Source organism: Pteropus medius, unplaced genomic scaffold (genome assembly GCF_902729225.1).
Source record: "Pteropus medius unplaced genomic scaffold, Ma_sr-lr_union100, whole genome shotgun sequence".
NCBI lineage: Eukaryota > Metazoa > Chordata > Mammalia > Chiroptera > Pteropodidae > Pteropus > Pteropus medius.
In genome coordinates, this window is record NW_024349505.1 from 1,989,822 (window position 1) to 2,013,326 (window position 23,505).

Sequence of the window (23,505 nt, forward strand, 5' to 3'; positions counted from 1 at the left end):
TACCCTAGGGCATATGTTGTGTATAATAAATTAACTTCTATTTATTTAAAATGGTATTAATTAGGTACTATCCTTGGAACAACTGAGAAAACAGCCATTCAAATCATCTTCTGTAGGGTTTAATTTCCTTGTGGCAACCTGGTTGAGAAAGGCTGCCTTCAATGCACTACTTCCAGGTCATATTTTTATAAAATCTGGAGGATATCAGGTTGTTATTGGTTTATTAATCTTCTTATATCTTATAAAATAAATGTAAATATATGTATTTTGAAATATGTGCATTCCGTTTATACATATACGGTCATGTGCTGCTTAATAATAGGGATCCATTCTGAGAAATTCATTGTTAAGTGATTTCCTCGTAGAAACATCATAGATTGCACTTATACAAACCTAGATGGTATTGCCTAGTAAACATATATGGTATAGCCTATTGCTCTGTAGGGAAGAAAAAATAATTTTTCCTTCGCTCTTCTGGGTTCTTGGCTGAGACATTCCTGTAATAAAAGACAGATTAACAGAAAACAAACAAACAAAAGTGTAATAAGGTGTATACCTACTGTATACATGAAAGAGACCCAGGAAACTCAGGGAGAGAACTGCATAGCTCACCAAAATGGCTGAAGCCACCACCTTAAATATGTTCAGCTGAAGACAGAAAAAGATGTTGGAGGTGGGGGGAATCAGTTATGGGAGGTTACCAGGTAAAAGCACTGTAAACAAGAGTAAAGTTGTAATGCAGATTGAAGTCATTGTCTTCTTCATTGATAAGTTTATAGAGATAAAGTCATCACCCTCTTTCAAGATAGAAACCCTTACAAACATAATTGTCTTTTGGGAAGGGTAATTCTGTTCTTGGTTTTCGGAGCTTCCCCTATGTCTATTGTTTCTTAAAATTAACTAGCCTAAAATAATCCTTATGCCAAATAATCATATTTTGAGATGACAAATTCTGTTCCCCTACAGCTCCTACTCTACAAACCTGTACCGAGTATTACTTTATTGAAATTGTAGGTAATTGCAACACAATGCTAAATATTTGTGTAATGCATTGTGCTACAATGTTATGATGACTAGGATGTCACTAGGTCACTAGGGATAGCTCCATTATAATCTTATATGTGGTCCATAGTTGACCCATTTATTATGTAGCACACAACTTTATAGTATTTCTAGTTTATTTTTCAATTTTATCATAGATTATTGTCAGTTCTGTTTAAACCATTGTATAGATGATAATTATTTCTCCTGCCTAAAAGAAATAAAGGTAGAAAAGGAAGTTGGAATAATAATTTAGATAAAGTTAAATAAAATGGGACAAGTATAGCAATTTTATTCTGGTGGCTTATATAGCAAGTGCATGGTCTTCTAATATAAACTGGGACTTTTTACCAATTGTCAGTTGGTATTTAAGGCGAAAGATAAGCCAATTAATATGTAATTTGCTTAAAATTTTATGATTCTATCTAGAGACTGCATAGATATAGCTAAATTATCTGTGTTAAAAAAAGTTTTTTTCAAATAAAAGGAAGAAAAAGAAAAAACTATAACCACTGTTATTTGTATGATCATTTCAATGGCATAAGTATTAGTCACCCTCTATTTTCTTAAAAATAGGAATTGAAAGAGTCTTAACTCTGAAAGGAAGAAAATATGTGTGTCATAAAGATTCCATATTTACAGAAACAAAATATATATGTCATTTCAAAAGGAAGTAAACAATAGATAATAGTATTAAAATTATGTATACATTTTCAGGCATAGAATGATAGCAACATAACAAGAGTAGGAACAAAATTTTTCCATACTTGCACAGATATAGATGCTAAAAGCAAGTTATATTCATGGAGAAATGGGAGATTATATAAGTACTTGTAATATAAAAATCACACAAAGATATACATTTTACACTAAAACATTTATACTAAAAAGCTCATTACAGATTTATTCATAATTGCCTGAATTTTAGAATGGTCCATGATCATCAACTGGTGAACAGATAAACAAACTGTGGTGCATTGAGACAATGGAATATTATTCAGCAATCTAAAGGAACTAACCACTGACTCAGGAACATCAATACATATCAAAAACATTATGCTAAGTAAAAAAAGCTATTTTTAAGAGATGACATGCAGTATGATTTCCTTTAAAAGGATTTTTGGAGAAGACAAAATTTAAAGACAGAAAACAAGGTTAGTGAATGCCAGAGGTGGGAGTTAGGGAAGAAATTGAAAAGAAGCATTGGAGAAATTCTCGTAGTGATGGAAATGTTCTGTTACAATTATGGTTGTGGTTACTTGACTCTGTTTATTCTCAAAGACCACTGAATTGCACACAAAATTGTTGATGTTCATTACTTGTTAATTATCCTTTTATAAAGTCAATAAAAAATAATCTTTATTTAAGTAGTGATGTAAAATGAATAAAAGTATTAATGACTCAAACATTAATTTTCTGATTTGGAGCATTAGTTAAAAATTTTAAATGAAGACATTTTCTATTTATTTCTGCTTCTTTTTTATTTATTTCTGTTCATTTAAGTATGAGTAAATAACTATATCACTACATTTATTTTCTTGAAAATAAAATAATGATATTATCTTTTAAAAAAATACAGAAATGAGCTATTTAAGATGGGTTTGTTGGGCTAGCCTTATAAAATGGTTCAAGGAGATTAATTAGCATTATCTGTTGAGTACCTGATACATCCAAGACTGTTAGCAGACATATGAAAGATGCAAGAACTGCCTCAGCAGCCTACTTCAAGTAAGAAGGATACGATGTCAACAATGATGGTCATGAAGTGGAATATGTGATAAGAATTAAATAAGAGAAGGCAACTTGTTTATAAGTACTTAAGAATGCCGATAAGGGATGGGGGTAACGAAAGATAAACCTTTTCTTACTTAATAATGAAAAGATAAAGTGATGGAGTATCATCATAATCTCTAAGTTATAGAATATTTACTATGCAGCAGGCACTACATTAAGCACTTTATATATATTATCTCACTGAATCTTTTCAACATGTAAAATTTTGAAAATAAGGATGATAAGAGCAAGCTATATTACTTCTCCAAGGTCACACTGCTGGTGACAGAGTTGAATCTTGCTAACCACAGATCTCAAGAGTTAAATACTTATGCTATACTTCCTTTAATATATCAGTCAAGAGCTAATGCATTCCCTGTTTGGATTAAGCTTAAACTATTTTGAGTTAATTTTCTGTCATGTGCAACCAAAAAATGATGAATAATGCATATTTATTTCCTGTCCCCATCTCAACAAGGATATTGTGAAAAGAGAGAAGAGTCATGAAGAATTATGAAGAAAATGATCTTATCATTTTAATTGTTTGTTGGATTTGACCACATATTTTCAACTCCTTTAAGTCTTATATGCTGTGATATACCAAAGAAATCATATTTTCTCATTGAAAGAAAGCCTCTTTTAAAAAATAGGCCTGGGAAGAGAATTTTGGTTGCTACCTGCTTGTTTATGGACTGCGAGCTAGAAATGGATTTTATGTATTTAAATAGTTTTTTAAAAATAAAAAGATGAATGAAAATATATGGAATTCAAATGCTACTGTCCATAAGTAATGCTTTATTACAATGCAGGCAACCTAATTCATTTTTATATTGTCTATGGCTACTTTTATGCTACAGAGGCCAAATTGAGTAACTGTGGCAAAATCTACACTACCCACAAAACCAAAAATATTTACTATTTGGCCATTTACAGGAAAACTTTGCTGATCCCTTGAGAAGAATTTAACTTTGATGAGAATGTGCTCAGTTCAGTGAATTAAATACAATGTGGACAAAGAGTAGTACAATTTCTTAGAGATGAAAGCAAAGAACCGGACTCTGGCATTGTTGATTCTGTTATTTTTTGTGCTAATCAATCTTCATTTAAAGCTAGCACCTGCTATTTAATTTCCTTGACTTTTTTTTTTTTTTGGAATAAATGTGGTTGCTGTCTATTTCTCTCAAAGATCTATTGTACTATTTATTATCTGAGAAGATTGAGAAAAATAATACCAATATATCATTTTAAAGTAAATAAGTTCAGGGATCTTATTAGGTTCATTTTTCAAGGGTAGAAACTGAGGCTAGGATAAGTTTTATTCCTTGCCCTCTGAATCAACATTTGAGTAAAAGGTACAATCAGGATTCATACTCAACTATCTGACTTCATTATGTGTGTGTGGTCTTTTACCGTCTTACCTTGAGTCCAACTCAATGAGAACATAGGATTGATTTCTTTGGTACATCACAGCATATAAGAAGAAAGTATTAACTTTTTTAAAAAATGTGAGGTCTTTTAATTTATGAGCTCAGCAATTCTATCTAATTTGCCTGCGTTTGACTATACTAATTTGACTGGTTGTTCAACTGCTTTACCAAAATCAAATGAAAGTAGAGAATTCATAACAACAAAACATGAAAACACTAGTTTTTCCAAGTAATGTGAGCCAATAACCAAAAGAGTGAGTGGCTTGCTTTCCTGGCCAACTATTTCCACATTCTTTAGTGCAGAGTACCTCACAAAAAGGGGGGAAAAAATTAGCTTAAAGGAGTTGAAAATATGTGGTCAAATCCAATTAAACAATCAATATCAATTAAATAAAACCAAGTAGCTCTAAGTAGAAATCCCAAACAAATTTAAGAAGTAAAAAGGGTGTTATTGAAATGATTTAAATATTCTCTCATATGCTGTGTCCAAAGATTCTAAAACAAAGTCCAAGTTGAAGTGTTTGCTTTATGATATTTGGCTTTCCATGTATAAATTTTGTGTGATATAATTCAAATACCAAATACTCTGAAAAACATTGAGTTTCCCGTTCTAGTGACAGCTAGAGAATGTATTATGATACAGTGCAGTTCAAGCAAAACAAGATTAAAGACATTATTTTAAAACTGATTTCTGAAAATTTTAAAAGAACATCAAAATGTATCTGTTGATAAGCACCAGGTTCAGAGACTATCAAGCAATCAGTTAAAGCTCTTGTTACCGCATAGCACAGTTTAGCTTAAAACAGTCTTTTTCTGTGTAATTTAAAGGTATAAAATTTGTATTATTATTATCTTTTTACTCACATAGGAAAACATGCAAAAAAAAATGAATAACTCCTTTATTGCTCTATCATTACATTCAATATACTTGTATTCTCACCCATCTTGTATAGCTTCCAAATAATTATTGAGATAGAGACATGAGCACTGCATTATTTTATTTGGTCACCTATAACTACAAGACTGTGGACCTTACATGATTCAACGTATAGTGATTTGAAATCAAATAATTAAGAAAGGGCTTGGAAAAACTGCTAAACTCCTCCAATATTTTTGAGACTATTACTTTTCGTGATCTTCGTACAAAAGTTGAGGTATCATTCTATCTTACTATTTCATAGGAAAAAGGGTGCAAAAAACACTTCTTGAGGTTTTGTTTTTTTTTTCTCGCATAGTTTTAGTTATAGAAATTTTTGTTAGGAGATTTAGATTTTGTAATGTAAAATTCATTTTTTAAGGAAAAAATATCAACCAAATGCTTTATTTTTATCTTTGTGAAACTTTGGTTCCTATCTTATATGGATCTACTCTAAGAGACTAATTTCCGGTACCAACTATCCTAGGATGAAGAAGCTCCCTGAAGACAGTAAGGATACCTGGTGTCCTTTCACTTTACCGTCAGGGTTTATTTTTCCTTTCATTGATCCTTTTCCATCACAAATCCTCAGATTCACATTTCCAAGTGCCACTCTTCTTCTAATTGCCTTGTTGTCAATTTGATGTCAACTAATCCCTGCCAACTGGTAATTAATGTTAGCAGGTAATAATTTAAGGTGTCACCTCTCTCACAAGTATTTGCATATTAAAGAGGATTCTTGAAGGCAGATCTTCAAGACAAATTGAATTTAATACTTACTATCTTCTAAGCATTGGGCTAATTGCTTTACATAAACTATCTCCTAATTCTTACAACAATCTTGTGAGGTAGTTTTTATTATTCCTTCTTCACAGGAAAGATAATGCTTAATTTAACAAACAAAACAAATAATTCATGCCAGAGCTAAAATGGGAATGCCTAGCTTTCTGAGTCCAAATACCAGGTAAAATATTGTCATAGTATAGTACTATTTGGAAGCGAAGACTATCTAGTATTCCTTTGCCACAGTGTTTAGGAGACCACCTACTTGTACTCTCTGGACTTGTTTACTTATATAGCATTTGGTTTTACAAAGGATTAGATACTGAAAAACCTATCTATGTGTCATAAATTAGGTTGAGATAAAAATATTTTCAATCTAAAGAAGACAAAAAATTATTTTTCTTTAATAAAAAAATGTCTCAGCTGAAGTGTTACAGCTTAGACATGAGAACTGAAGGCCTCTGCCACTATATCCTAGCCAATATGTTACAGAGGAGGAATCTCAGGGCTATGGGCATGAGGAATAAGGGGTTTAGCATCTGGGACAGGACCAGGGCCCTAGTCCTCCAGTGTCCATTGCTGTTTGAATATTTTTCTAAATCAAATAAATTGTGTATTAGAGACTTTACAATGAGAACATGTTAAGACATCCAAGTGCATTATGCTTCTGTGTTTGCTGTGTGCTCAAGCACAGAATTTGCTATATAGATCACTACTTGATAAATTCCTTTATGTTCTATGATGGCTTAAAACATGTACACAGAAATAAAATAAAGTTCATTTGTAAATCTTCACAAAATGCCCTTAATTTGGTTTTCTTGGTGCTTCCTGTATAACCTATTATTATGGTTGTATTCTCCTCACTGCAAAATCCAGTATACATTCAGCATTAGTCTTCTCTGTGAATAACATGGGTGTGATGGTGATGTTAGAGGACTGGTTGGCTTGGAGAGCATGTTTCAGAGAGCTGGATCTGTGTCTATGATTTTAAATTTGTAGGAAGCTAGATATATCAAATACTGGGGATTTATTTTGCCTGATACTCTATCCCACATAACTTCACAACATCACCAAGGCCAAAGGATATTTGGCTCTTAGAACTGAGAATAGTTTATGTAGAAGTAGGGCTCTGATCAGTAGAATTTTAAAAAATAATAACAGTTTTTAAAAATATGTTTCCTATATTTTATGCTTTTTCTCTGGCTATAAATGACAAGGCTTGCAACTTTTATGTTCTTTTTGTGCCTTGTTCCCTGCAAATAATAGAAATGCCAAATAATAATTCTGACTATTTTTTCTAGAAGATATCAACTCCTCTCTTTCACAGTCATAGAGGCCCTGGTGTTCCTGGGCATCTGGAAGGTGTATTAATCTTTCTGGCTTCTAGACCTTGTATGTTTGAGAACTACAGCAACACAATTCTTAGTTAATGAATTTTTTGCATATAGGCAATTAACTTAATTCTTACAACTATTTGGAAATAAAACATGTATACCATAGATATTAGTAATTTCAATGTAGATTTGAAATCTCCTTAAACTATGCCACATAAATACACGAATTTTATTTTTCCTAGAGTGCTTACTAAAGAAAAAGAAATACATGTTCATACTGTAATATATATGTATATATACATATATGTATACATATTCATACTGTAATATATATGTTCATACTGTAATATATATATGTATACATATACATATATATGTGTGTATATATATATATCCCCTTTCTAGACTTCAGACACATTATATATATATAATGTCTCTCTCTCTCTTTCTCTCTCTCTCTCTCTCTCTATATATATATATCACACACACACACACACACACACACATACACTTTTCTGTCATAAAATAGGTACCTAATACTTGATATATACATAATTTAGCTACTCTTATTCTGTCCTAAACAAACCTAATTTCTTAGTTAATAGGTAACAGTCATACAACCATAAATTCGAGTTCTTTTTCTTCTTCAAATTTTGACTAATGAATGAATGGATCAATTAATCACTAAGAATGATCATATTTAAAGTGATCAAAATTATTTAAGTAGGCATATTATGATTTTATGTATAATTTTTAAAATAACAGAAATAAAATATGTAATTTTGAAATGAGTAAAAAGAAAAATGCAATAACTGCCCCTCATTAATTAAAAAAGACAGTGAAAGTGAAAAGAGAGCAAATGAACTATAGTAAAAGCAGGGTAACTAGTACAAAATAAGATGGCAGAAATAAATAGGAATAGGTTAAACTCATTATTTAAAAGATAGTAGGCACTCAATAAATTTGTTGAATGAAAAGTACAATATTTGATGTAATAAAATAAGCATTATATTTGAGAGGTTGATTAATTTCATTGTTTAAAATGTCTTGTTAGTATTCATAATATAAAGGTTTTAGTAAAGCATTAACCAAAATGACATAACATTGTATAAATTATATCAAAGATTGAAATCTGTTTCCATAATTTACTAAGTATGAGAGCTTAAGTGTTTTACTTAATCTTTCTAAAGCTTAGACTTCTCATCAGTACATCGAGCATCACAGTAATCTCTAACTCTCAAATATTTTGCAAAGATTTCATGGTATAATAAATGTAAAAATGTGATTGTTATATTGTAAAGTGGTATAGTCATACATATTTTTAATATAACCTAATACTTTGTACAAGAATTTTTAAGTCCCACTTCGATGTAAGCTTCTAAGATGTTTCTGCACATAATAGGACTGAAATATATTTAAAGTAAAATAGTAATTATTGATTTATTTATTTAAAAGTATCTGTGGTGATAACCTCTAAACCATAAAATAGTTCTGTATACAATTATAGGTTTTATGAGGTTTATTTATACTTTTTCACAGCGATTTTCTTTTCAGTATAACCCCGAATTTCAAAATTAGTATATTAGACTGACAGAGGTGTTTTTGGCAACCCAAATCATTTTGAGCAGATGTGCTTAACAGTTCAGAAAAATATATTTATTTCCTGATAGATGAATAACTACTTCAGTATCCAATCAAGATGCCTTCATTCACAGATGTTACTGACAGGAATTAATAGGATCTCTTGGGAAGTAAATAGGGAAATTTAGCAAATAAGTCAATCTTGGCTTTTGCTTTTATTCACAGGAAAAAAATGTGAATTGTACATCCATTTGAGGTAATGAGAAAATAGATCTTTGGGCTATTTCTGAATATTATTTAATTTTCTCTGATATATAAACAATTTATAATTTCATATAGTTACCACCACTATTTCATAGTAGCTGCTGCTATACTTTGAAATATTTGAATGTGAGATTAGGTGATCCAAACTCTGTCATAAATATGGGTTACAATAAACTAATAGCAGGAGGCTGATAGGAATTGTCTAAAACCCAATGACATTAAATTGTTGTTAGAATTGGTACATTTATTCAATTTTTTAATATGCAGTTAATGAATACCTACTAAATGTCAGGTACTGTGCTAAGCATTTAGGATAGAAATAGAATATGGCAAATTTTGTACCCTTAAAGAATGTATAATCTATTAGGGAAGATTAAAATACTAGTAAGGTTTTACTTCTAACACTTTACTTCACATAATAAAATTCTGATAAAATAAAATAAAATAATTACGATTTGAAAGGAAGAAGTAACATGAGAGTGGAAAACAAAATAAAATCAAGCATCAGTTAAATAGGTATGTTATGATGATCTATATGGTTAGATGAGACAGAAATTTAGATCTGAAATTTCTAGTATGTATCATGTTATTTACTCATTTCATAATATTTAATCTCATTTTACCAAAACACAGGCATCTGCTGAGGTCATAGCTAACGGGTGTCAGAAGAGAGACTCGAATCCAATGTCTCTTTCATCGAGTAGTTCTGGATTATTCTTTCTACACTTAATCTCCCTCTTCAGCAAGAATTTTTGACTTGACTTCCTCAAGATAATCTCAACTAGGAAATCTAATCTTCCAGGCTTCGGTTTCTTCCTTTGACAAAAATATAAAATATCACATTTTATTTTTCCACATTGATAATGTGAATCTAATTTTATTTATCTTTTCTACAATTCATAAAATTATTGTAAGAAAAAGGTAAATGGTAAAAAGAAGTTTTCTGACTACATAGGTGATCTATTTTTACTTGTTTCTGTTTATAATCTCTCTCTGAAAGTTTCTTATAGTTATGTATGGGCTAAAAACCTTGGCCCACTTTATTTATTTATAAATATTTTGCATAGATTCATTCAATGAATATTTTGAGCTCCTATTCTGTGCTAGGCATTAGTCTAGGTGTAGGGTACAACATTGAATAAAAACTACAAAAAATATGTCCTCATGAGATTTACATTCTAATTTAAGGAGATAGTAAACAAATAAGTTAACAAATTTATACAGTATATGAAACGTGATGAGTGTTATGAATAAAACATAAAGCAGAAGAAGAGGGAGGGAATTGTGGGGGCGTATATCAAAAAAGAAGATCAGGAAAGATTTTACTAAGAAGATGAAATTTGAAGAAAGACATGAAGTGCAAAGGCTTCGAGGAAGGAGCATGCCTAGTAACTTGACAAACATCAAGGAGATTGATATAACTACATACAAGAAAGTCGGAGGAACAGTAGTAGATAAATCCAGAGAGATCATGTGGAGCCAAATGGTGGAGACTCTCCAAGTCATTATAAAGACTTTGACTCTGAATGAAATGGTGTTTTAGTCAGCTTGGGATGTCATAACAAACTACCATAGACTGAGTGGTGGCTTGAACCACAGAAATGTATTTTCTCACAGTATTGAAGCCTGAAAGTCTGAGATCAGGATGCCAAAATAGTCGGTTTCTGGTGAGAGCTCTTTTCCTGACTTGCAGATAGCCACCTTCTCACTCTACTATCACATGGGGGAGAGAGAAAGTGAGCTAAATGGTGTCTCTTTTTATAAGGGCATTATTCCCATCATGAATATCCTCATGACTCATCTAAATCTAATTATCTCCCAAAGACTGCATCTCCAAAGAAGATCACACTGGGGCTAGAGGTTTCAACAGATGAATTTTTGAGGTAAATCAATTCAGTAATTAACAGATGGAGAGTTTTTAGAGAGTTCTGGGCGGAGAGGTGACATAATATAAGCTGGTTTTAAAATTCACTCTGGCTACTATGTTGAGAATAGATTGAAAAAAGGTAAAGGCAAAAATGAGTGAGATTAGATAAGAGGCTACTGCAATAATCTAAGTCAGAGATGATGGTGATTTATTCTAGAGAGTTAGCAGTGAAGAGTATGAGAAATGGTCAGATTTTGGATAAAGTTTTGAGTAGGGTCAATAAAATTGCTGATAGTTTGGATGTGGAGTGTGAGAGAAAGTGAAAAATGAATAACTCTAAGGTCTGATGAATTATAAGGAATGAAATTGGCATTAACAGAGGTGAAAAAGCCCGTAGGTAGAGCAGGAAGATAGAACCAGGAGTTAAATTTTAGACATGGTTAAGCTTGAGGTGCCTATTAGCCATGCAAATGGAAATGTTGAGTAGGCAGTTGGATATACAAGCCAGAGCCCTTTTTAGAGACACACGTTTGGGAGATGTCAGTTTTTAAAGCCTATTTGTCAGGTGAAATCTAAGGAAGTGAGGATATATTAAGGGAAGAAGTTCAAGGACTGACACTTGGTGGACAGCAACATTAAGAGTTTGAGGAGATAAAGCAAAATCAGTAAAGGAGATTAAGAAGTGAAGTAAGGAAAACAAGAGAGTGAGGAATCCGGAAAGAAAATGTTTTATGGAAGAAGCAGTGACAGACTTGAAGACCGAAAATAATCCAAAAGTCCATCCACTGAGGAATGGATAAAGTGAATATGGTGTATCCATACAATGGAATATTATTCAGCAATATAAATAACAAACTACTGATATGCGCCATGATATGGATGAACCTTAGAAACATTAACTAAGTAAAATAAGCCAAATATACATATATACACATGGACTGTACATTATATGATTCCATTAAGATGAAATTCCTACAAAAGACAAAAGTATATAAACAGAAATTAGATTAGTAACTGCATAAGTATATGGGTGGGGACGCCTTTGTGAAATGATAGAAGTGTTCTCAGACTAGATTTTGGCAATGGTGGCACAATTGTATACTGAAATTCATTGAACTGTACCCTTAAAATGGGTTAATTTTCTGGGATATAAATTTCACCTCAATAAATCTGTTAAAAAAGAGAGAAAAAGAGAGAATGGGAAACAGAGACACAAGAGAGAGATAGAATTAGAGGAGTGAAAATGGATAGTGTATATACAGATAGAGCTTTTGAAGAGTTGTGCTGTGAAGAGGAGCAGAAAAAAATGAGATAATATCTGAGAGCATATGTAAGTCAGAAAAATTTTGCTTTGTTTTTTTTCTTAGACGGAGGAAGGGACAGTATGGTTGCATACTGTTGAGAATGATTCAGAAGAGAGTAAACAATCTCTGGTAAAGATGCAGAAGACAGAAGTAGACAAAAAATACATAAACTACAGTGCACAAGTTTAGGAATTGGACTTAGAAACACAATAATGGATCTATACTAAAAAAGGGAATTTAGAATGTGTCAATACAGAAGCTAATGAGTTGTGATTTGGTGATGAGGGCTTGTGTACATTATCTTCCAATTGTTTTCCTTTTCACAATGAAATTGTTATCATCTGAGAGTAAGGATGGGGAAAATTGAAGGATGGGAGACACATTGAAGATTTGACAAAATTACAGTAAAAGAACTACTTTTTTTTTTAAATTTCTTGTCAGCATGAAGTGCATTTGAAATTCACAGTTTAGATTTTAAATTTAGATCAATCTGCATAACTCTATTTTTTTACAATCTTATTAAGCTGAGTAGGTTTGGGCATGCTGGAAGGTGGATTTACATTAGGTTCAATCAAGGTTTTGCCAACTGTCAAGTCTGTGAAGAAAAAAAGGGATGAAAAAAATTGAAGCTGTATTCAAGAAAATGATAATGATTGATGGAAAAATATGAGAGTCAAAAGAGGGTAAGTAAAGTGAAAAGGAGGTAAAATTAATGATTTATAGAATTTCAGTGAGTTTAAAAGATTGCTGGAGTCAGGATAATAGAACGAGTGAGCAGAAAGATAGTAGATGCCAGACAGAGAATAAGATGCTTGCAAGTCTGGTACTTGAGAGATTTTAGCTGTCAGTAATAACAAAACAAGTGGTGGAAATTGATTTTAAAACAAGACCATTGGAATGGAGAAATAATAGGAATGAAGAGGACAGGGTGATTTAATAGACCTATTGAAATTTCCAAATATTAAGACTGGAGTAGTACTAAAGAAACTCACAGTGACTCAGCAGGTAAAATCTTCAGGAAATAAAGGGGCATGGGCGGGGAGTGCGTTAATAACTGCAACAAGGAAGTGTAGAGTCTGATGGCTTAAAATCCAAAACTGAAGGTTTGTAATGAGGAAGAAAGGCGACTGGGCAATGAGGAGAAAGGAGAGTATCTGTTCTAAACTCACACGGAATGGTACATTTGAGAATGTTCAATGAAGAAGGTAAAGATACATAGGATTTGGCTGATCAGGGATAACTACCCACTGGGTAAGTGTTAGACATTAGTCTGGATACTGAACTATTCCTTTTATATTGGGCCATGCATGTGTCCCCTAGAACTCTGTTGTGCTAACACTGATATTTGAGTAGATAATTTAACATAATACCCCAGAATGAGTAGAATACAACCTATCCTACAATCTTAAATTATACAATCAGTCTAATATTTCTTATGACATATATACAATAGTAATCATCTGTCTTTACACTGATCTCAATCAAAGATAACATTTTTATTTATTTAATCAATTATTAATATATATTCTTATTTAACGCTTATCATAGATTCAATTCATTATACTATTTCTTTTCCCTTCAAAATCTTCTGTCTATAGTTTTCTTTGACAATTGGATAATTTATGTGTAATCCTGCAGTTTATTTTCCTATATCATCCTCTTCCATTTCACATATTTTTACATATGTTCCAACAGCCTTTCAATACAAATTATATCTCAGAGAATCTTGCTCTTTCCCACAGTGATGACTTCATGTTGTTAACTCCTGTAAGTCTGCTGATAAATACTTTCACTCTTTATAGTCTGTTGTTTTCCCCTCCTCCTCCTCCTCTTTCTTTTTATCTCTAGTAATTATTCATCTAATACTTCTCTTCAAATAAAAACTGTCTAATAACCCATTGGACATAATATATATTAATGATATAGGATTCTCCTAAACCTACTAAATTTTTTTTGTCTTATCCATAAGAAAAAGTTAAAACATATGTTGCTTTAAAATAATTTAGATCTTGAATCACATGCAGATAAGATTAGATATGTTTACTGTAAGGTCCCAAAATTGATCACAGGAGTGACTGAATTGATATATAGGGATTAAGTGATTAGAACTCAGAAATTATTCCTAATAGTGATTTTGGAACTCAAAATGTTTTCAAAAATATTTTCCTGTTGAAATGTAGTGTACTTTTCTTTCAATTAAAAAAAAAAATTAAGAGGGTCAGAAACTTTAAGAAAATTGAATGAGGTCCTATTGTAATTTATGGTAAGAATTATTATCTATGGTAGAACAAAATTGGGTCCCTTTATTATACTAATAATGCAATCTAGAAAAAAGTATGTCTTTCACACTAAACAAAGAAGAAAAAAATTATTGAGATTCAATGGCCCTGAATTCTGTTTCCAGTTGTTAACTCTTAAATTGTATTATAGGAAAACTATACTAAGGTACGAAGAGGTACTCATTATAAATTATAGGTCTCAAGTAAAATGAGTATAATTAGCAGTGAGTAGGTAAAATATAATTAATCTGAGCACAATTTACTATTATGTTACTCCAAACTCCATGAAGTACTTACTTATTACCATGACTTTTACAAAAGTTCAAGTAGCCAAAAATAATAATCATAGTTTTGTTTGAAACTCAAAAAAATATTTCTTGGCAGTTTTTGTTTCAGTGTGATTAAACACCATAAACAACTCCGTTTTCAGCTTATCTTATAAAACAAGATACACGTCGGTATTCAGTTAACTCAATTCTGACACTGCATATAATTTTGAAAGGTTTTTACTTTCTTAGTTTATCACTTTCCCTATGCTCTCGACAATATATTCCTCAATGGTGGCAGGCAGAGACATAACCATGACAATAACCATGACAGTCAAAAGTTAGAATGGCGATAAAACAATGTTATCATAGGAGCTCAGTCTCTTGTCCAGTGGTATTTAGAGTATGTGATCTCTTTAATTATACATCTTGCATTCTGATACATGTTAAGAAAATCATGCACATTTCACTGGGAATGTCCCCCAGTCAATACACTGTCTAAAAGAATGAACATATAGTAAAAGAAAGCAGCAGCAATAGAGGATGGGATGCTACTGTACCTGGTGAATGAGGTGGAGGAGAGCACATCAGAACAACGCCCTGGCCTTCCCTCACAGAGACTGCACTTCTTGTCCGGCCACTGAAATTTCCCAGATCTGTTAACATAACACAGCATTGAGATGAAAGGCAAAAAGGAGTAAAAAGAATTGCTACTTTTGAAAACTTGTATTTACTTTTCCCTCATTATCCAGACAAAGTTTCTTTACATTTGTTAAGTAGTGATAGGAGGGCCTTAAAAATAAATTTATTCCATCCAATTTTAAATAGCACAGTTTTTAGATTACATGCATTCTCTTTAGTTCTATTTATAGTGCATATAAGTTGCCAGTGTAGAAAGAAATTAGACAATACATTTACTACACACTAAATAGTTCTTTTATTTCATTATAACATTTTCTACATATTGAATTTTCTACTACCAATAAAACCCATTCATGCATAGTGAAAAGAGAAATAGAAGTGGTTAGGGGTACTTGGTGTCCAACCTGCTTTCTTGTTATATGTCGTGCTAGGAATGATGTATAAAACCAAGTATGCATTTGTTAAATTACAGAGGTTTGTGTGCTCCAGTAAAATATAATGAGGATATAAAGTGTTTTTTTTCTACAAATGTGAGTGAAAAAGTCATGTTACTTTCATTTTATAGAAGCCTGGAATGGCCTGTATGAACTAATAATACTCATCTATTTTGATTACTCTGGGAATATTACAGCTATCAAAACACTCATGTATATAAAAGATTATAGCATCGACTGAGGTTCTATTGTCTTCCCTTAAATTATGTTACAGCTACACAGTTTGAAAATACTTTCCTAAAAATAAACTGGCCTAAAAAGAATTATGTGTAATTTTTGTATTTCTAACATTGTTTATTAATATACAGCTCAGTACATATGTCCTTTTCCCCTTTCTTGGCTAGGTTGATCAAAGACATGCTTTTTAGAACAGTTTCTTGGAAATAGTAGTTCAATATTTTTATATATAAAAGTTGTCCCAGAATTCTCAGTCTGTAATATCATGTTCCCATGGTGAGAAATGTTTCTTGAAAATGTTCTGCTTTTTCTTCCATTATTTCTCAACTGTAGAAGAGATTTTTTAAAATTTTTCATTTATTTATGCTAAAATAGTATATTTTATAATAATACAATGTAGATCCTCAAATTTAATGTTTGTTCATTTGACAAGGGATGAAAGTAAGCAGTCAAAAAAATATACCGAATGGATATGAAAGAGATAAAACACTAACTTTAATATCCTAAGAAGGCTCCTATGCCCTACTTTTTTTTGAGAAATGGGTAACAATTTACTTATTTGCTGAATTTACAATCAAATCTTAAATGCATAAAAATCATAAAGGACTAGTAAACGGTAAAAGCATAATGCCAAATAGTCAAAGAGGTAGTCATTATTGAAGAAAGTGTTTAGAATTTTACACATAATTCTTTGTAAAAATAGTAAAATAATAAATAGTAAAAAGAAGTCTGCACTTTTATGGAGAGTGTATTTTTCTCATTTAAATCTGTCCACTGAAAAAGAAGTGAAACATTTTTATAATGTGAAAGTGGTCTTTGTGTCGTCAGATTCTGATTGATCTAAGGCAGAATGATTTATGCAAAAATTTCTTGATTGGAGTGGGGATGGCAGCTATAGAGAATAGTCTGAGTGAAAATTAGCTGGTTGTTTTTATCTCATTGCAAAGAGGAAGCAGTTACTTTCTTTGGAGGTATTCATCATAGAACTTAGTTTGAGTGCTTATCACATTATTTTTAATAGATTACATATTCTAATATATCAAGGAGAGAAATTTTTAAAAAGAACAAGAACTCTAAATGGATACGACTTTGACTATTATAATACCTCTTACCAAAGTTAGAAAAAATACTTGTTTATATGTTCTATTTTTGACCTTTGAAGAGAAAAATGAGTAAAAATAAAAATCTTAAACAAGAACTTCAAAATTCAGGTTTTAATTATGAACTGAAATAAACCTCTTTCTGGACTTAGTATAAAGCACATGGACAAATGGATAAGCAATAGCCTGGAGGAGAAAGTTTGTGGTCAAGAACCACAGGGCCCCAGGCCTCGTCTTTTCTTGCACTTTTTCCAAGTCCAGAAGCTTATCAAAGTTTAATGATGGAGCTTTAATTAGAACTGCAGCTTACAGAATTATTACAACTATTCATCCTAGATGAACCATGCAAAGAAAAAGAGGTATACAAGAAATGATATAATGGAGAGCCTCACATGACAGAATGTAGATTTAAGATGTGTGATTTGAAGCACTATGACAAGATATAAGACAAATTTCGCCAATTCATTTAACAAAATTTCATCAGTGCAAACTATACACTGAATGCTAAGTTAAGTACTGGAGATACAAAAACAGCTATAAAGGTAAGATGTAGATATATAAACTAATCATGCCTACTTGGGTCAACAGTCCATAGACCCAGCTCAGGAATCTGTGTCACCAAAAAGATGCGCAAGCCCAAACCATCATAGCTTCAACCTATCACAGTCATACTTATGAGTTACCAGTACATACCATGTGCATTTACCATGTAGTACTTCATGCTAGTTCCCTGAATATGGGCTGCAAACACATATGTACCAACACACTCACACACATTCTCTCTCTCTCTTCAGGTTTTTTTCCTTCCTTCCTTCCTTCCTTCCCTTCCTTCCTTCCTTCCTTCCTTCCTTCCTTCCTTCCTTCCTTCCTTCCTTCCTTCCTTCCTTCCTGACTCTCTTCTTTCTTTGCTGCATTATTCCACAAAAGATTGAGGCAGCTTAAAATATATATGAATATAATACTAAAAGATAAAATAGATATTGACAAATACCAGGTAAAAGTGAAATGGGTGTGGCAAGAATTCTGTAAGGTAAGATAAGCATTTAAGAATGTATGTTATATACATTTCTAAATTATTAGAAGTTGACAAATTCAACACTAAATTACAGGGGCCAAAACAAAGATGGATACGGCCCCAGTCTTAGGATTCATGGCTACTGTAAGATCAAAACTTTGAGTAACTCAGAAGAAATGCACAGTGGTATAGTGGGCTGAGCAATTTAGCAAAACAATTAGGAAGATTTTTTTACCCACTGAAATACCTTATAGTATGAGATACACACACACAAGCATAAAATATTTCAAAAACCATTCTCTAAAAAGGTGAAATGTTTTAGTGTCGGAGAGAGAGAGAGAGATTGAAAGACACTGGTGAAAAGGAAAGCGCATAAGCAGCCTGGACACTGATCTTAAGATCTTGTGTATGTTAAATACAATAGATTAATTAGTTATTGGGGAGAAAAGAGGAAAAAGGGTCAAGGCAAGAGGATAAATCTTATTTGATTAAAAATAATGTGCTAAAGTTCATCTGTCTCCTGGGCTTTAATCTCCTAGTCTTAAATCTGTTCTGAATAAGTGGTAATGTTTGGCTTGTGGGAGTTGTGAGTTAGTAGAAGGAATGGAAACAGAGTGCTAATTTTTATTTGCACTTGGTTATACATTCATCTTGGAGGTGGTGCTAGTAAGTTTCACTATCAATACTCCAGGCATTCTCAGTTAATTCTCTAATATTAAAAGTGCTGCGAATACAGAGAGAATTCATTATGAATTCTAAACTTTATGAAATTAAGTTTGAATTTTTACAAAAAGTAAAATCATTGAGAAAGGCAAAACACTTTAAACTAGGGTTCAGAGGTTTGAGTTTTATTAATTACTAACATCTTGGTGTCAGATTCATATGTAAGATTGTAAAACTGAAGAACCAAGAGCAATGCTTTAACCTTTATGATTTCTGTAAAACCAAATGATAGGTTTTGTAGTAGTGACTTGGTGTTTGCGGCTTCACTTTCAAAGTGATTGTGCTTAGTCTTTCATCTGAATTATCATTGGGATTATTCAGATCATTGTCAAATTTTTGTGTCCCATGTAAATATCCTATAATAAAAACTGATCAGACTGCATTCAGAAACTGTCTTTGACATTCTAATTTTTTTTGAAAAATACAGGAAAATATAAGGAAATTGATGAATAATGATCATAGTAGCTACACCTACTCTATACCAGGCAAACTGAAAATTAAATATTAATTTCTCTGTTTTTAAGATTACTAAACCTATGTAAAAAGCAAATGAAACCTTGGCTATGGTCACACGGTTAATAACTAGTGAGCTGACACATCAAACTCAATGTGGTTGTTTGAGAAAAGGTATAAAGATAAAAGCAATTCAATATTTAAAAGACAGGCCAAGTTGGCTTTTGGAATTTAGAAATAACCTTCATAAAAATCTCTTATTAAAAATCATTCTGACAGATAAAAGCCATCAAGATAAGAAAATTAGTGAAAAATGGAGAAAAAATCTTACATTTATTTTGAGAATTAAATTAGCATTTTCAAATACGTAGCCATCTGTCCTCACAAAAAGTCTTCCATAAGACACTCTATAACAAGCAAAATTCCTAATAATAATAGTTTTTAAAATAAAAATTTGATTGTTGAATGGTACCTTGACTGAAAGCCACAGAAACATGAAGCTTTGTGGTGTTTAACTGGCAAGTGTGAGCTCATGAGCCTGTGATCAATTTGTAAAGGCAGGATTTATTATCTCCACTTAATGATGAGGACACTGGCATGCAGCAAGGTTAAGTAGGGAGAATAAAAACATACAGCTAGTAAGAATTTGAGCCTTCAAGATGACTAATTTAGTTTTGTAACTAGCATATTTTTAATCTATTTGATATTCTTAATTTAGAATGTTTCGATCGATGTGATTTTTTAAAAAAACATTTTCCTATTACATCACAATTCTTTAAAATATTTGTTGTAAATTGTCTGTGAATGGTACATCATAGCACTTTTTAAAAATGTTAATTATTTAATAAAATTGATCTTTCGACAATATCAGTTGTGCTAATCAGAGGTATGTCAAAAAATACACTCCCATCTACTACACAAAGATAATAATTGAATTAGGATACAACTGGAGATGTGGTGAGGTAAATCTATAACAGATAATGAGAAGTTTTAATGAAACTTTCTTCATTTCCATTTTTTCTTTGGTTATATATAACAGTTCAGATGAGTAATCTCTTGCCATTTTCACTTTACATATTATCGAACACGAATCATCTAGCTAAAGGGTTCTCTAATTAAGAGGAAACCATAGCACACTAGTGTATGTTCACCTTGAAAGAGACAATTTTAACTGTATTATAAGTAAAACAGTAAATTATAATTGCTCTTATAAAAAGATAAATTATCCAAAGAGTGTGATAAAATGTTTTTGATCTTAGGTCTTTTCTTTGGTATCTTGATGTATATTACAAAGAGATACTTCAATTGTGAATAATCTATGTGGTGAAATAATCTCAAATGTGAAAGTTATATATAAATTTGTTTAACTAATAAGATGATAATTTATAAACCTTGTCAGAAGTTCTATACATTTGACTTAATTTTCTATTATTTAAGTAAACAATTACATTAAAAAATTTTATTTGCTTGCTTCTAAGCTCATTTTTCCCCCAGAGATCAGTTTTAATTAATTAAAAGTCTCAGAAATTGTAAGGCTGAGCATTAGAAAGATAAAATATAATAGAAATAATAGAGCATGTATAGAGATTTTGAATATTATAGACCCATAAAACTGGGGAAAAGGTGTTATTTAGTAAAACCAACAAGTTATTTAGTACATCAATTCCTAAAACTCATAGATCTTATTATTAAACATCAGATTTTTGGGCTTATCTGTCCTCTTCAGCTATTTTACATTTTATAATACCTCATTAGATAATTACTTCTTTGCCTAAAACTATGATTATTTTAATTCATTTCTCCCTCCATTTTATTTCCCTGGCACAACTTCAACCTCGGTTAAATTGAACTATCTATCTAGGGAATGGGGATGGAGAAAAACATCAACAATAATGACTAGTTTTGCTCTAAATTCATTATCATGAACTTCAGGCAGGCCTTTTGTACAATAAATAGTCTATGAACCCTGGCACAGGTTCTATACATTTGATTTAACTTTTATGGAGTCCATTCTCTCTCAATTCTTTAAGCCTAGGGTTCTCAACCCCCAGGCTGTGGACTGGTACCAGTCCATGGCCTGTTAGGAACCTAGGCCACACAGCAGTAAGTGAGTGGCGGTTCGGTGAGCAAAACTTCATCTGTATTTGCAGCTGCTCCTCAGCATTAACATCACCACCTCATCTCCACCTCAGATCATCAGGCATTAGATTCTCATAGGAGCACTGGTCCTTGATGCCAAAAAGGTTGGGGACTGCTGCACTAAAGAATTACCAAATTTATTCTTGCCTGCACACCTCCCTTGGTAATAACACACACACACACACACACACACACACACACACACACACACACACACACTGTTTACTTTACTTTGCATTTCCATTCGGATGTGTAATAGACATTGTAACACAACATATCCTAATGGGACTCTCATTTCCACCTGCCAACTTACCATTGCCATATTTCCCATCAGAATAAATAACGATTCCATTCTTCTAGTTACTAAGACAAAATGCAAACATTTCTTGTGATTCCAGTATGTCTCTCACACCCCACATACAATTGATGAGCAAATCCTATTGATATTATTTCATAATATATCCAGAATCAAACAATATCTAACCTCTCTACAGTTTTCATCAGGATTCTCTCAGACCTTGATTGTTGTGTCATCACTCTTTTGGTGTTCCTGCTTCTTCCTTTGCTTTCTTTCAGTCTATTCTCAGTACAGCAGCCAGAGTTGGTTATTTTATTTTATTTTATTATTTTATTTTATTTTTTATTTAAAATTATTGGGGTGACATTGATTAACAAAATCATATAAGTTTTAAGTATACAATTCAACAATATGTTATATGTATGTGCATATATATATATATATAATTTAAAATTATTGGGGTAACATTGATTAACAAAATCATATAAGTTTTAAGTGTACAATTCAACAGTATGTTATATGTATGTGCATATATATATATATTGCATTGTATGTTCACCACCTAAAGTTAAGATTTCCTTCTGTCACCAAATATTTAACCCCCTTTACCCCATCTCCCTCCTTCCTCTTCCTTAACTTTAGTAAGCACTACTCCACAGTCCTGGTCCATCAGTCTCTTTTGGTTTGTCATGTTTGCTGTTTTGAGTTTTATATCCCACAATGGTGCTCAACTTTTTCTGTCTGACTTATTTCGCTTGGCATGATAATCTCAAGATCCATCCATGTTGTCACAAATGGCAGTATTTCATCTCTTCTTATGGCTGAGTAATATTCCATTGTATATATGTACCATATCTTTATCCAATCATCTATCGTAGGACACTTTGGTTGCTTTCTTGTCCTGGCCACTCTGAATAATGCTCCTATGAACATCAAGTTGTATATATCTTTGTGGATAAATGTTTTCAGGTTTTTTTGAGGTAAATACCCAGAATTGGAGTTGCTAGATCATATGATAATTCGATTTTTTTACTGAGGAAACTTCATCCTATTTTCCATAGTGGTTGTACCAGTTTGCATTCCCACCAGCAGTGTATGAGGGTTCCTTTTTGCCCACAACCTCTCCAACACTTCTTATTACTTGTCCAGTTGATGATAGCCATTTTAAGAGGTGTGAGATGATATCTCATTGTGGTTTTGATTTGCATTTCCCTAATAGCTAGTGAAGTTGATCATCTTTTCATATGTCTTTTGCCAATTCTATGTCTTCTTGAAAGAAGTGTCTGTTCAAGTCTTCTGCCCAGTTTTTAATTGGATTGTTTGTTATTGCTGTTGAGTTGTTTGGGTTCTTTTTTATATTTTGGATATTAGCTCCTTATCAGACATGTTGTTTGCAAATGCATTTTCCCATTCAGATGTTTTCCTCTTTGCCTTGTTTCTTTTGCTGTGCAGAGCTTTTTAGTTTGATATAGTCTCATTCATTTATTTTTGTTTTTACTTCCCTTGTTTTTGAGGTCAAATTCATAAAATCCTCTCTAAAACCAAGGTCCATGAGTTTAGTAACTGTTTTCTTCTATGCAATTTATTGTTTCAGGTCTTATATTCAGGTCTTTAATCCATTTTGAGTTA

General features: G+C 31.9%; 1 protein-coding gene across 1 annotated transcript in view; it reads right to left on the minus strand.

Annotated features, from left to right (window-relative positions):
* The window catches only part of CNTN5 (contactin 5), a 1,114,755-nt gene that overhangs the window by 358,944 nt on the left and 732,306 nt on the right, over positions 1 to 23,505 (minus strand). Inside the window, exon 7 of the mRNA XM_039881982.1 lies at positions 15,396 to 15,491. Coding sequence (XP_039737916.1) covers positions 15,396 to 15,491 — 96 coding nt within the window. The remainder of the gene's footprint in view (positions 1 to 15,395; positions 15,492 to 23,505) is intronic.